This window comes from Scyliorhinus canicula, chromosome 21 (assembly GCF_902713615.1).
Source record: "Scyliorhinus canicula chromosome 21, sScyCan1.1, whole genome shotgun sequence".
NCBI lineage: Eukaryota > Metazoa > Chordata > Chondrichthyes > Carcharhiniformes > Scyliorhinidae > Scyliorhinus > Scyliorhinus canicula.
The window spans coordinates 45,370,612-45,386,405 of NC_052166.1; the positions used below are offsets into that span (position 1 = coordinate 45,370,612).

Below are 15,794 nucleotides of genomic sequence, written 5' to 3' on the forward strand. Positions count from 1 at the left end.
GATCGCGGGCATTCTCCGATTTTGAGGCCATGTCCCGAGGAAGTGTCTAGTTTTACGACGATAAAGTTGTCGAGGCCCCCGCACCGATCCTCCGACCGGTGAGGGGCAAGCAGCCGCGCCACGTAAAACATACAGCCTTCCCGATATAAACGCCTGGAGAATTGTTGGACCTGTAGCCCCACATGCCATGAGCGACGACCTGCAGTGGTCACGCCATACAACATGGCGTCGGCCGCATGTGGATGACCTGTCAGATAGTGCCCCCCGGGCACACCCTCGCCACCCCCGGACCAACCCCCACCCATCACCCCAGCCCTTGCCGATGGCCACCCCCGGCCCGCAGCACAGCTCCCTCCCCAACTGTGGCGGCGTAGACACAGTCCACAGACGCCATGCTGGGTCCACTAAAACTGAGAGCACGATTACGATATCGCAGTCAGGTCACGGAGAATGCCACCCCTCCGCTGTCATCCACCCAAAATTGCTGGAGTATTAACACCCTCTGGCAAGTGAAGGATGGTTGGCACCTATGGAACTTTGCCCCAGCATGGCTTGGCACATTCGGGCAGGTCGAGAGGCAAAAAGGAGCACCGCGTAGTAATCCTCAAAGAGGTTTTTTACAATGAGTATTTTGTCCTGAAGAATCTGGATGTCTGACAGCATATCTAGCCAAATGCAAAGGTTATTTGGACAAACTCCATAATCTGCTGCCTTGTATTCTGCTTATGACCTGAAAGTACATGAACATTAAAAAATGTAATTGTACTTTGTAAATGTAATTGGTAACTCTTTTTTGCTGAAGGTTCTTTATGCGATAATACTGCTACTGTAGGCTGTCACTAAGTCCCAGTAAGATAATATAATATTCCCATAGCCCAGTTGCTATTACCTATCACATTATCAGCCATTGGTGTTTAAAGTGTTGGAGGATTCGCTTTCATCGTGCAATAAAGTATTTCATATTGGTTCTAGACAGTTTCCTATTTGTCTCTTCTTCAACCGCATTTTCTTTCTCACAAGACCTTCTCTGATGTCGTCAATTTACAAAGATTCTCTCAGTATCGGAACCATCATTTTGACAGTTTTCACTCCTCTGGTATCCTGGCCAGAACTCCCGAGGAAAATGCATTCTGTAAGGGAGACTCAGTCATAAGTGAGAACAGAGAAAAACATTTGAATGTGGGTCCCAGCCAGGAATCCAGAGCCTGAGCAGAGTACTTGTGGTGTGTAGAGACATAAAATCTGTGATTCAATAAAGTGTAATAATACAAAGGGCGGAATGTGCGTTGGTGGTGAGGGTCTTACCTGCTCACTACAGAGCCAGCAAGATCCACGGCCCGTCGGATCTTACACCAATCAGGCAGATCCGGGACACCATGGGGCATTCCGCCAGAATCAAGTCCCCAGAGGCCGAGGTGCCACCTGCCAAGAGCTGCTGGCCAATCAGAGGTGTGACTGCCGACGGAACAGCAACCACCCTCCCCCAGGCGCCCCAGGACAAAGGAATGTAAGGTGGGGGAGGGGTGAATATTGGGGTGGGAGCCACGGGGCAAGGGAGGCAGGGACTTGGAAGCAAGGGATGGATTGATTCTCCGCAGGATCCCCTGCCTGTTGCCCATTCCCACGAGCAGGTACTGAGTGACTTTGATCGAGGGACCCCATCCTCCCAGGTGACTGATGGCCTGCTTTCTTTGACCAGTGATACAGTCTGCACATCTATAGGCCTGTGTGGAACTGCCTTAATCACAGCGGCAGCATGAAGAGACCAATTAAGTGGTCATTAATTAGTCAAACTCAAAGGTCTTAATTAGCAATGGGGCGGGAATGTCGGCCGTGGACTTTCCTGCCCAGAACTCAATCTGGTGGAAGTGGGAAGGTGGCGGGGTTTAGGTATGCCTCCAAGAGCACCACCTTGAGGAGCAGAAGGTTCCATAATTGTTGTACATTGTTTTCTATAGGGCTCACATCATGTTGCCATTGATTGGAGTTTGGATTGACTCAGATAACATTGTCTTGCCCGCAGTAGCACTAAGGGAAGAACTCAGAAATAGAAATGGATTTCAGTTATGGTTCATTAATTGAATCTTGTTAAGAAATCCCCACAAAATCCTCAAATTTTGAGACATTTTAACACACTGTTTTGAAAAATAATCTTCCAATAAATATGATTTATACCTGGCAGAATTTCCTAGCGACAAACATGGCTAGATTATCAAGTAACAACTGCATACAACAAACGCTTTGTCAAATTTCCTTCAACAGTATTGTCTTTTTAATGAATTATTTATGTAGGATTACAGATTGGTACACATGGGACAATACTGCATAAACCAAATGAGGAATTAGGTTCTCTTTTAGTTAAATGTCAGCTGATTTAAATAACTATTCCATTGTGAGTATTGAATCTAGTCAGGCAGATGAAAGATAAATAAAAATATGGGAAAAGGAATAACTCTACTTTGCTATTGAACAAATAATTTCCAGTCATAATTACCTGTAAAAAAAATCTTTCACAGAATAATGTGATTAAGAGTTGCTTTTGCACTTTAGTCATTTACACAATTTTTAGGTGTAAGGACATTTCTAAATAAACTATTAAATTATTTTAGCATTCTAAATTATCCATATAATGTATTCAAATTAAGGAGCTGAGATCATAGTGTACAATATCAGTAAGGAATGCGTTGAAATAAAAGCACAGTAAGAAGTCTTACAACACCAGGTTAAAGTCCAACAGGTTTGTTTCAAACACGAGCTTTCGGAGCACGGCTCCTTCTTCAGGTGAATGGAAAGGCTTGTTCCAGAAATGTTTATATAGACACAGTCAGAGATGCCCCGGAATGCGAGCACCTGCAGGCAATCAAATCATCAAAGATGCAGAGAGAGAGGTAACTCCAGGTTAAAGAGGTGTGAATTGTCCCAAGCCAGTTCAGTCGGTAGGCCTCTGCAAGTCCAGGCTTGTTGATGGGGGCCGAATGTAATGCGACATGAATCCCAGATCCCGGTTGAGTCCGCATTCATGCGTGCGGAACTTAGCTATAAGTTTTTGCTCAGCAATTTTGCGTTGTCGCGTCTCCTGAAGGCCTCCTTGTAGAATGCTGACCCGGAGATCAGAGGCTGAATGTCCTTGACTGCTGAAGTGTTCCCCAACTGGAAGGGAACAGTCCTGCCTGTTGATAGTCGCACGATGCCCGTTTATTCGTTGTCGCAGTGTCTGCATGGTCTCGCCAATGTACCACGCTTCGGGACATCCTTTCCTGCAGCGTATGAGGTAGACTACATTGGTCGAGTCGCACGAGTATGCGCCGCGTACCTGGTGGGTGGTGTTTCCACGTGTAATGGTGGTGTCCATGTCGATGATCTGGCATGTCTTGCAGAGATTACCCTGGCAGGGTTTTGTGGTGTTGTGGTTGCTGTTCTGAAGGCTGGGTAATTTGCTGCAAACAATGGTTTGTTTGAGGTTGCGCGGTTGTTTGAAGGCCAGTAGTGGGGGTGTGGGGATGACCTTGGCAAGATGTCCATCCTCGCTGATGATGTGTTGGAGGCTGCGAAGAAGATGTCGTAGTTTCTCCGCCCCTGTTGGACTTTAACCTGGTGTTGTAAGACTTCTTACTGTGCTCACCCCAGTCCAACGCCGGCATCTCCACATCTTGAAATAAAAGGGTTGATGCCAATTAAAAGAGACATATTTGTTTCTAACACTGCACATTTGAACACATTAATTGTTAAAATGTGCATCTTTGATATTGTGCTGTTGGGATTTATGGTCTTCAGACTGGTAGTAACCCTTCTATCTATTTTGGTGTTCATGATTTTGAATGATGACACAAGTGTGGATATTTGATAAGTATTGTTAGGTTAGTTGTGGGACTAGTTAAGGAGAGGTGCCCTGATGGCTCAGTGATTAAATGCACTACTTAGTGCAATATTCAACCAAATCAGGTACATCCCAGAGTAAATGTATGGCCTGTGCTGTCATAACTGGGATGTTGTTGAAGATACAAAAGCAGAAAATACTGAACAATCTCAGCAGGTCTGACAGCATCTGTGGAGAGAGAAGGGAGCTAACATTTCAAGTCTGTATAACTCTTTATCAAAGCTAGAGAAAACTGGGAATAGGGGCAGATTTATACTGTTCTGGGCATGCTGTGTGTAGTGGTGGGTGGAGATTGACAAAGATGTCATGGACAGAAAGACTAAAGGAATATAAATGGGGGCGATTAAGGCTAAGAGTGGCACATAAAGAGATTAGAATGTGTGAATGGCAAATAAAGGTGGGCAACTGAGAACAGGAAACAGATGGCCCAAGTGGGGTGAGGGAGGGGAACAACGGTGAGGGGAAAACATGGAAGAAATGAAGATAAATTGTTCGAAAATAAAATGGGGTGAAGTTGGAAGAGAGAGTTCACAGTCTGAAGTTGTTGAACTCAATGTTGAGTCCAGAAGACTGAAACCTGCCTAATCAGAAGATGAAGTGCTGTTCCTCCAGTTTGCGCTAGGATTCACTTGAACATTGCAGCCTGGCCAAGGATGGACATGTGGCCATGAGAGCAGGACGGTGAGTTAAAATGGCAAGCGACAGGAAGGTCTGGGTCCTATTCACAGACAGACCAAAGGTGTTCTGCAAAGCGGTAACCCAGTCTGTATTTAGTCTCTCCAACGTAGAGTAGACCGCATTGGGAGCAACAAATGCAATAGACCAGATTGAAGGAGGTGCATGTGAAGTGCTGCCTCATTTGAAAAGAGTGTTTAGGCGCTCGGATGGTGAGCAGGGAGGAGGTAAAGGGGCAGGTGTGACACTTTCTGTGATTGGATGCGAAGGTGCCATAGGAAGAGGGTGAGGTGTTGAAGGGGTGTATGAGTGGACCACGGTATCCCGGAGGAAAAGATCCCAGCGAAATGCTGACAGGGCGAGTGAGGGGAAGATATGTTTGGTGGTGGCATCATGCTGGAGTATGCAGAACTGACAGGATGATTCTTTGAATGCGGAGGCTGGTGGGGTAAAAGGTGAGGACAAGGGGGACCCTATCATTGTTCTTGGAGGAAGGGGAAGGGGTGAGTGCAGAGGTGCGGGAGATGGGTCGGACATGGTTGAGAGCCCTGTCGACCACAGTGGGTGGGAAACCATGAATAAGGAAAAATGAAGCACAGCCCCGTTTTGGAAAGTGGCATAATCGGAACAAATGCAAAGGAGGTGAAGGAACTGGGAGAATAGGATGGAGTCCTTCCAGAATGTTTGGTGTGAAGAGTTGGGTGTGAAGAGTTGGGTGTGAAGAGTTGGGTGTGAAGGGTTGGGTGTGAAGGGTTGGGTGTGAAGGGTTGGGTGTGAAGGGTTGGGTGTGAAGGGTTGGGTGTGAAGGGTTGGGTGTGAAGAGTTGGGTGTGAAGAGTTGGGTGTGAAGAGTTGTAGTGGAGGTAGCTATCTATGGCAGTCAATGGGTTTAGGTTTAGTCAGTGGGTTGTTGAAGATACTTCATTTGGTCTCAGCACATTCTCATCTCACTTGTGCAACTTAAGGTGATTATCAGAAAAAATGGGAATAAAGATACCTGGAATATCAAGATACCTATCAGATATTAATGAAGCGATGGATTTTGGGATGTTTCATCAATTTTGGAAAGATGACTTCTGCACATTTTGGAACAAGTCAAACACGCAGTACCATACAGAAACTATATTGATACTTTACCAAATAAGGACAGTACTATATTGATATAGTACCATACAGAGACAGTACTATATTGATATAGTACCATACAGAGACAGTACTATATTGATATAGTACCATACAGAGACAGTACTATATTGATATAGTACCATACAGAGACAGTACTATATTGATACCCCACCACAAATAAACAGGATTATATTGATACAGCACCATATAGAAACAGGACCATATAGGCACTAGACCATAGAAACATCCATAATTCATTGCTCAATATTCATTATAGTATTGAAAAATCCTTTTGCCCAACAGCCTTTTTGTTATATAGTTGGACAAGGCCCATACGAATATCAGTATTAGTGACATTTGATTCATTAGATCTGATTTAAGAAATAATGAAGTACATGGTTTATTAAAATGGCAAAAATGATAATTAGCTTGTCCTGGCATCCAGCAAGATAAAAATGCCTGTAAAATAATTAAATAATTGTTTTTTTCTTTACGAACATTTTCCGAGTGGCCTTGAATTAATAAATGAAACTCCACAGATGCTGACTGTCTTCAGAGCTATTTCAATTGATTGATGCAACCTAATTAATCTCGCTTCTAACAAGTATTTGTGATCAATCCAGAACGCAGCTTCCAATCAGGGTTGTCCACCGAAATAATTAGAAATCACCAGAGCACCAAATGTGGGGTGAGGAGGGAATGAGTTAAATGGTGATGTGAATATGAATAATGCTTTTTGTTATGCAACATTTCAGCAATTGCTGCATGAATGGCACTTGTTCCTGGAGTCATAGTGCCTGAATCTAAACCTCATTGTTTATTCATCCATCTTTTATTCATTATTTCCACAGTACTTCAAAAAGCAAAAGAGGCTAATCCCAGAAAGAACGATATGGAAATATTTTGTGCAGCTATGCAGCGCAGTTGAACACATGCACTCCCGAAGGGTGATGCACAGAGGTAAAGAAAAACAAGACAAAAAAAGCATTCCTTTCCATCGAAAACCAGCATTCAGTTTATTGGGATTAAGTTAAGAAAAGCTGTTTGCGACTCTGCTTTATTGATCATGCATGACGTGTGTGTGTGTCTGTCTGTCGATGTGTGTGTGTGGGGAGTGGATAGCTGCAGGCTACAGGTCCCCAGGGAATGACCCACATTATAGACACTTCTGTTTCCAACCATAATGACTGAAGACACCATGCACATTTGATTAGCTTGGTATCTGGCCACAGTGGGCTCAGTGGGGAAAGTCAGGGCATCATTTAATGCTAGTCTGTTTATTCAGTGGGTGTGCAATGACTGACTACAGAATCAATGTGCTTTTCTTGCTCTATGATGGGTGAATATAAATATGAATTCGAGCCTGATTTAAACTCGAAAGGTGACACCGAGACCAGCAATTTTGGTCAACGGATCTTTGGCTGGTCCGTCCCACCAACAACCATTCCCCAGGGAAAATCCCGGCCAACGTCTTTTTAAAATGTAAAAACCTTGATCACTCTTTGTTTTTGGTCATGTGAGAAACAGTGCGAGAAACAGTGCTGGTGTCAGACTCTTCAGCTGCCTCAGCTGAGAAGGGCCTGCAAGTTGCCAAATTGGCCTCCTCCAGGGAAAATTCCCTTTATGCACAATGTGCAACAAAATCGTAAAGTGGTTTGACAAAGATCACATTTACAGGTTTAGGCATTGAGCAAATCTCCTGGTGGCGAAAGAGCAGATACTCATCAGGTTCCTCATGCAGCTAATTACTCTCAAAGTTTGGCGCTAACAAAGGAATTCCCTGCCAGCAGACCCGTTGCTGTGTTTGCAAAGCAAGCTGCCAATTACATTCAATTTCTCAAAGCTCTTTCGCATACTGTCTGGATTGCAAGAATTGATTGTGGCATGGCAGCACAGTGTTTAGCACGGTTGCTTCACAGCGCCAGGGTCCCAGGTTCAATTCCTGGCTTGGGTCACTGCCTGTGCGGAGTCTGCACGTTCTCCCCATGTCTGTGTGGGTTTCCTCCCGAAAGACGTGGTGTTAGGGTGAATTGGGCATTCTGAATTCTCTCTCAGTGTAACCGAACAGGCGGCGGAGTGTGGCGACTAGGGGATTTTGACAGTACCTTCATTGTAGTGTTAATGTAAACCTACTTGTGACACTAGTCAAGATTATTATTCCCGGCTTGGGTCGCTGTCTTTGTGGAGTCTGCACGTTCTCCCCGTGTGTGCGTGGGTTTCCTCCGGGTGCTCCGGTTTCCTCCCACAGTCCAGAGATGTGCAGGTTAGGTGGATTGGCCATGATAAATTGCCCCTAGTGACCAAAAAGGTTAGGAGGGGTTATTGGGTTACAGGGATAGGGTGGAAGTGAGAGCTTAACTGGGTCGGTGCAGACTCAATGGGCCGAATGGCCTCCTTCTGCGCTGTATGTTCTATGTATTATTGAGTGGCCCTTCAGTTTGGGGTTCAGATTGTATTTCAACAGTCATGGACTAGCCATTAACTGTTTTGCCAAACTGAGAATGGTTTAAATGACACAACAATTGAATTCATCGTCCTTCCAGGTAATTCTTCATTCGGCAATACAGTGCATGCAATACAATCATTAAAAGCATTTGCAACCCAGTCTTCAAAATGTCTTTAGGTTGTGTTCCTCTCTCCTCTCTCTCTCTCTCTCTCTCTCCCCCACCCGGGTCTACCTTTAATCATGTGGCTGCCAGGCACCACCGGTTTAATTGGTAAGTGTAGAGCTTGGGTTGGAACTCAGCCAATCCAGTCAGAAAAGACACCCCCCCCCCCCCCCCCCCCCCCCCCCACCACCCCCATCATCCTGTGTTTGGTCTTGCTGAGTTAGTTGAATTAGTGCCAGCATCCCTGGGGAAGAGTAAAATCCAAGCCTTGATTGCTAATCAGTGGCTGTAATAGCGTGCACTTATTGAAATTTTTTTAACATTGTAAACCACCAAGGTCAGTGGTCCAGATAGTTTATCCGGATGCTAATGGAGTTTCAGATTCATTTTGAATGTTCGGTCAGACCTGGATAATATCCAGGCTTGGGCTGACAAGTGGCAAGTCACATTCATGCCACACAAGTGCCAGGCAATGACCATCTCCCACAGGAGAAGATCTAACCATTGCCCTTGACATTCAGTGGCATTACCATCACTGAATTCCCCACAATCAGCATCCAGGGGGTCATTACCATTGATCAGAAACTAAACTGGACTAGCCATATTAATACTGTGGCTACCAGATCCGGTCAAAGGCTAGGAATCCTGCAGTGAGTAACTCATCTCCTGACCCCCCAAAGCCTGTCCACCATCTACAAGGCGCAAGTCAGGAGTGTAATGGAATACTTTCCACTTGCCAGGATGAGTGCAGCTCCAACAACACTCAAGAAGCTCGACACCATCCAGGACAAAGTGGCCCAATTGATTGTTTCCCCTTCCACAAATATTCAAACCCTTAACCACTGATGGCAGCTGTGCATACCATCTACAAGATACACTGCAGTAAATCACCAAGGTTCCTTAGACAGCACCTTCCAAACCCACGACCACTACCATCTAGAACGGCAAGAGCAACAGATACCTGGGAACCCCACCACCTGAAGGTTCCCCTCCAAGTCACTCACCATCGTGACTTGGAAATATATTGCCGTTCCGTCACTGTCACTGGGTCAAAATCCTGGAACTCCCTCCCTAACACACAGTGGGTGTACCTACACCTCAAGGACTGCAGTGGTTCCAAAGGCAACTCGCTACCACCTTCTGGAGGGCAACTATGGATGGGCAGTAAATGCTGGCCCAAACAGGGACACCCACATCCCGTAAATTAATAATGCAAAAAAAAAATGGCAGTTGACTGACTCCTGCTTAGGCCAACATGCTCTGGTCTGGGATTAAATCCCATTTTCCTGTCAGTATCACCAGAGATGTAGAGGAAAGGATTGCAAAGATGATTCTCGACAGGAGCGAGAGTAACAGGGTAGTTGTTATGGGGGACTTTAACTTTCCAAATATTGACTGGAAATACTATAGTTCGAGTACTATAGACGGGTCAGTTTTTGTGCAGTGTGTGCAGGAGGGTTTTCTGACACAGTATGTAGACAGGCCAACAAGGGGCGAGGCCACATTGGATTTGGTACTGGGTAATGAACCCGGCCAGGTGTTAGATTTAGATGTAGGTGAGCACTTTGGTGATAGTGATCACAACTCGGTTATGTTTACTTTAGTAATGGGCAGGAATAGGCATATACCGCAAGGCAAGAATTATAGCTGGGGGAAAGGCAATTATGATGCTATTCGGCAAGATTTAGGATGTATAGGATGGGGAAGGAAACTGCAGGGGATGGGTACAATCGAAATGTGGAGCTGTTTCAAGGAACAGCTACTGCGTGTCCTTGATAAGTATGTACTTGTCAGGCAGGGAGGAAGTTGTCGAGCAAGGGAACCGTGGTTTACTAAGTAAGTTGAAGCACTTGTCAAGAGGAAGAAGAAGGCTTATGTTAGGATGAGACATGAAGGCTCAGTTAGGGCACTTGAGAGTTACAAGTTAGCCAGGAAGGACCTAAAGGGAGAGTTAAGAAGAGCGAGGAGAGGACATGAAAAGTCGTTGGCGGATAGGATCAAGGAAAACCCTAAGGCTTTCTATAGGTATATCAGGAACAAAAGAATGACTAGAGTAAGATTAGGGCCAATCAAGGATAGTAGTGGAAAGTTGTGTGTGCAATCAGAGGAGATAGGGGAAGCGTTAAATGGATATTTTTCGTCAGTGTTTACACTGGAGAAAGACAATGTTGTCGAGGAGAACACTCAGGTTCAGTCGACCAGGCTAGATGGAATTGAGGTTCAAAAGGAGGAGGTGTTAGCAATTTTGGAAAATGTCAAAATAGATAAGTCCCCTGGGCCAGATGGGATTTATCCTAGGATTCTCTGGGAAGCCAGGGAGGAGATTGCAGAGCCTTTGTCCTTGATCTTTATGTCGTCTTTGTCGACAGGAATAGTGCCGGAAGACTGGAGGATAGCAAATGTTGTCCCCTTGTTCAAGAAGGGGAGTAGAGACAACCCTGGTAATTATAGACCTGTGAGCCTTACTTCGGTTGTGGGTAAATTGTTGGAAAAGGTTACAAGAGATAGGGTTTATAATCATCTTGAAAAGAACAAGTTGATTAGCGATAGTCAACACGGTTTTGTGAAGGGTAGGTCATGCCTCACAAACCTTATTGAGTTTTTTGAGAAGGTGACTAAACAGGTGGATCAGGGTAAAGCTGTTGATGTGGTGTATATGGATTTCAGTAAGGCGTTTGATAAGGTTCCCCACGGTAGGCTATTGCAGAAAATAAGGAAGTATGGAATTGAAGGTGATTTAGCGGTTTGGATCAGTAATTGGCTAGCTGAAAGAAGACAGAGAGTGGTGGTTGATGGCAAATGTTCATCCTGGAGTTCAGTTACTAGTGGTGTACCGCAAGGATCTGTTTTGGGGCCACTGCTGTTTGTCATTTTTATAAATGACCTGGAAGAGGGTGTAGAAGGATGGGTTAGTAAATTTGCAGATGACACGAAGGTCGGTGGAGTTGTGGATAGTGCTGAAGGATGTTATAGGATACAGAGGGACATAGATAAGCTGCAGAGCTGGGCTGAGAGGTGGCAGATGGAGTTTAATGCGGAAAAGTGTGAGGTGGTTCACTTTGGAAGGAGTAACAGGAATGCAGAGTACTGGGCTAATGGCAAGATTCTTGGTAGTGTAGATGAACAGAGAGATCTCGGCATCCAGGTACATAAATCCCTGAACGTTGCCGCCCAGGTTAATAGGGCTGTTAAGAAGGCATATGGTGTGCTAGCCTTTATAAGCAGGGGGATTGAGTTTCGGAACCACAAGGTCATGCTGCAGCTGTACATAACTCTGGTGCGGCCGCACCTGGAGTACTGCGTGCAGTTCTGGTCACCACATTATAGGAAGGATGTGGAAGCTTTGGAAAGGGTTCAGAGGAGATTTACTAGGATGTTGCCTGGTATGGAGGGAAGGTCTTACGAGGAAAGGCTCAGGGAATTGAGGTTGTTTTCGTTAGAGAGGAGAAGGCTGAGAGGTGACTTAATAGAGACATATAAGGTAGTCAGAGGGTTAGATAGGGTGGACAGTGAGAGTCTTTTTCCTCGGATGGTGATGACCAACACGAGGGGACATAGCTTTAAATTGAGGGGTGATAGATATAGGACAGATGTCAGAGGCAGTTTCTTTACTCAGAGAGTAGTAGGGGTGTGGAACGCCCTGCCTGCAATAGTAGTAGACTCGCCAACTTTAAGGGCATTTAAGTGGTCACTGGATAGACATATGGATGAAAATGGAATAGTGTAGGTCAGATAGGCTTCAGATGGTTTCACAGGTCGGCGCAACATCGAGGGCCGAAGGGCCCGTACTGCGCTGTAGTGTTCTATGTTCTATGTTCTATCAAGATGATGCATTTTCAGTCAGTCCCTGATGGTACCCTTTCAATCTTCAAATGTGGAATTGAACTGCCTGTAACTTGTGAATGAAATCGAGTAATGGGTTTTGACCCGGATTTTCAGTCCCTTTAACATTTTGGATATTTTCAATTGCACCCTGGTAATTTGATATATTCTTCACATACAGTGAAATAATAATAAATGTCCTTCTTTAACTCTTGTTTTTAAAAGCCTTACAATATGATTGGTTGCAAGACGGCTCAGGGGCGCAGTGGTTAGCACTGCTGCCTCACTGTGCCGAGGACCCGGTTTTGATCCCGGCCCCGGGTAACTGTCCGTGTGGAGTTTGCACATTCTCCCTGTGTCTGCGTGGGTCTCACCCCCAAAACCCAAAAAATGTGCAGGGTAGGTGGATTGGTCACTCTCAACTGCCCCTTAATTGGATTGGATTGGATTGGATTTGTTTATTGTCACGTGTACCGAGGTACAGTGAAAAGTATTTTTCTGCAAGCAGCTCAACAGATCATTCAGTACATGGGAAGAAAGGGAATTGAACAGAATTCAAGAAAGTACATGAGAATACATAATAGGGCTACACAATATATACAATGTATCTACATAAGCATTGGCATCGGATGAAGCAGACAGGGTGTAGTATTAATGAGGACAGTCCATAAAAGGGTCGTTTAGGAGTCTGGTGACAGTGGGGAAGAAGTGGGGGAAAAAAAGAATTGGGTACTCAAATTTATTGTTAAAAAATACGATTGGTTGCCCACCTGTAAATTTCAAAAATAGCCCAGAGCGGTTAAGACGTCTAGTTCCGCTCTAACAGCTGGACAGAGATTGGTTGGCGCACCCTAGCTTTCACAACTGATTTACACATTAAATGTACATGATCATGCTCCCTAGCATGGCTCCATCGTGTTAAATTTGTTAATAGAATATCCAGATGTATGAGTGGATCTGTGAAATCATCTGACTCACGTGACTGCAAGTGACCGAGAGTTGAGTTATTATTACATGACTCAAAGTACAATCCAAAACCGGTTAACAGCAGAGTTCCTGTGCGGTACTGAAATACCACAACATAATGTTGTGGGTATTGTGCAGCAAAGCCTATTGGCAATTTTCTTTGTACAATACAAGCAGAATCCTGGAAATTTCAATCCATTCTGAGCCTGTGACCGGGAGATGAAAATTATATTATTTATGATATTTATGAACAGATGCAAAGTAACTGTCAAAAATAAACCTTTTGATAATATACAGACCATAAACAAATGTCAGTATATTGCAATCACCGCAAAGGTTTTGTGGCTTTCTCTTTTAAACCATTCATTCATTATTGATTGACTCTCTGTTTTCATTCTTAGACATCAAGCCGGCAAATGTGTTCATAACAGCAACAGGAGCAGTCAAGCTGGGGGACCTAGGGCTGGGGCGTTTTTTCAGCTCCAAAACCACAGCAGCTCACTCTTTAGGTAAGAAGCAACTATAGAAAACTGCATCATTTTTTCCGTCAAACAATTATTTAAAAAAAAAACCCGATTAAGGGGCAATTTAGGGTGGCCAATTGGACATCTTCGAGTTGCGGGGGTGAGACCCATGCAGAAACCGGGAGAATGTGCAAACTCCACACGGACAGTGATTCAGGGCCGGGATTGAACTCGGATCCTCGGCGCCGTGAGGCAGCAACGCTAACCACTGCGCCACCGTGCCGCCCGCCACCAAACAATTATTGACTCCAATTTTTATATACCCTAGCGGAGCTCTGATTGCATTCCTCATGCACAAGTCAAAGGATATGGCACTTTATAATGACGGGAGTGTACCACATAATGCAGAATGCGTTATTCTGCTGTGTTTCCTTAAGGCCAAGAGATTTAATCACAGCAGGTAGAGCCATTTGCACTTGTAAGGTGTTTTTCTTTTTCTGGAGCGTGGTAGTTGATTTTAAATCTCTGGCGGGAAGAACTGAAGGGATTGAGCAAAGACTGGGGGCTGATTTTAAATCCAGTGGGTCAGAAAAAGAGCAGTGTCTGGATTTTTGTCTTTTTTCTCCTAGACTTTAAAGCTAATTTACTATCTATTACAAAGAATGGGCTCAAGTGTGACAGACTCCAGAGTTTTATCTGTTTCACGCACTGTGAGGGAATCTGTGTTTTTAAATTCAATTTTTATTTTTTGAGGTAGACCCTAACTAAAACAGACAGACACTGAACTGGGAAAAGGGAACAGAAAGGGAAACAGAACAGGTAAACACTGAAAGGCAACTGGCCTGCCTGGTTTCCAAGGAAACATAAACAAACTGAGGTATGGTGACCAAAGCGTCGAGCAAACCGAACCTGGTTGTGAGATATAAGAGAACGCAAGTTAGTCCAAGCTGGGCAGTAGCAGTTGATGAGTCCACTGGTCTAGTTCAAGCAAGCTGAAGAAGACAGACAGGTTAGGTCTAGAAGCTGAGAATAAGAAAACTTAAGGTTGCCAAAGGTGTTTCTGTCACTGGAAGTTAAATTTGGTCGGACTACCCTATCCAGGCCCAAATGAGCAGGTTCTGCAGACTTGCACCATTTGTGGAACTCAGGTTGGTCGTGTGCTGCTGTTGACTGGCGATCAGGTCAGCTCTTACAAAGATAGGAGCTGAAATTCTTCACGAGGAGAACAGTTTATTACTGTGATCATCAAAATCTGAATGGACTGCGAAACCCATTTGTAAAATCTGTCTTAGCTGTATCTGCCATTTAATGTGCAATTTATTAAGCAAAATCTTCCAGCTGTACATTCGGTCCTGCTGATGACACACCCCTTACCGTGGGTTCCCCCGGCAGCATGGGGAGGATTCAATGGGAAATCCCATTGGCAGCGGCGAGACCAGAAGATCCTGCTGCCAGCCAATGGCAGACCACCACGCACCACTGAGAAACATGCTGTAGGGAGGCCAGAGAATCTCGGCCATAGTTTACGTTCAACCACAATTTTAATCTCTATTCAAATTTAAATCATTTTAATTTTGGATGCTGGAATTCAGGATAGACAGTATTCAATGTTTGCTTTGTTGACTCTTGTATAGTAGCTAATCTTCTGTTTAAAACACAGAGGGCGGGATTCTCCGAGCCTCCACTCCAAAATCGCTATCAGTGTGGAGGCGGAGAATAAGCGCCAAACCCGAGATTGTGTCCGACGCATCTCGGCGGAGAATCACGGCCAATCGGGTGCACGCGGTTGACGCAGTGCCGGTCGGGGGTCATTGAAAGAGACCCCGCAGCAATTCCCCAAGTGCAGCTGGCCGAGTTCCCGACAGCGTGGTTCTCTCATGGCTCCACCGTCGAGAATTCGGTGTGGCAGCTGCGGACTCAGTCTGCGGCTGCCCTAGTGGGGCGCGGGTGGATCATTCACCGGGGGGTGACTCCAGGACGGGCAGGCTACCGATCGGGGGCCACCGATCCGTGGGCGCGCGCGATCTGGGGGGGCCTATCTTTTCGGTGCCGGTCCTCGGTGTGGGTCGACCAAGTCGCGTGGGGCGGCCGCCGAAGGCCACCCAGTGCGCATGCGGGACCCCCCTACCGGAAATGCAGGACCCCGTATCGGCAGCCGGAGCTGTGAGAACTACTCCGGGGTTCTGCTCGCCCGCTTCAAATCGGAGAATCACCCTAGACTTTCTCCAGGTAAGTCCAGGGTGATTTGCGCGCTTCT

The 15,794-nt window shown here is 45.4% G+C and overlaps 1 protein-coding gene across 5 annotated transcripts in view; it reads left to right on the forward strand.

The window, feature by feature from the left end:
- The window catches only part of LOC119955497 (serine/threonine-protein kinase Nek6-like), a 373,379-nt gene that overhangs the window by 249,744 nt on the left and 107,841 nt on the right, over positions 1-15,794 (forward strand). For all 5 annotated transcript variants that reach the window (XM_038781740.1, XM_038781738.1, XM_038781735.1 and 2 more), the window contains exons 6-7: positions 6,528-6,636; positions 13,475-13,582. In XM_038781740.1, coding sequence (XP_038637668.1) covers positions 6,528-6,636; positions 13,475-13,582 — 217 coding nt within the window. The remainder of the gene's footprint in view (positions 1-6,527; positions 6,637-13,474; positions 13,583-15,794) is intronic.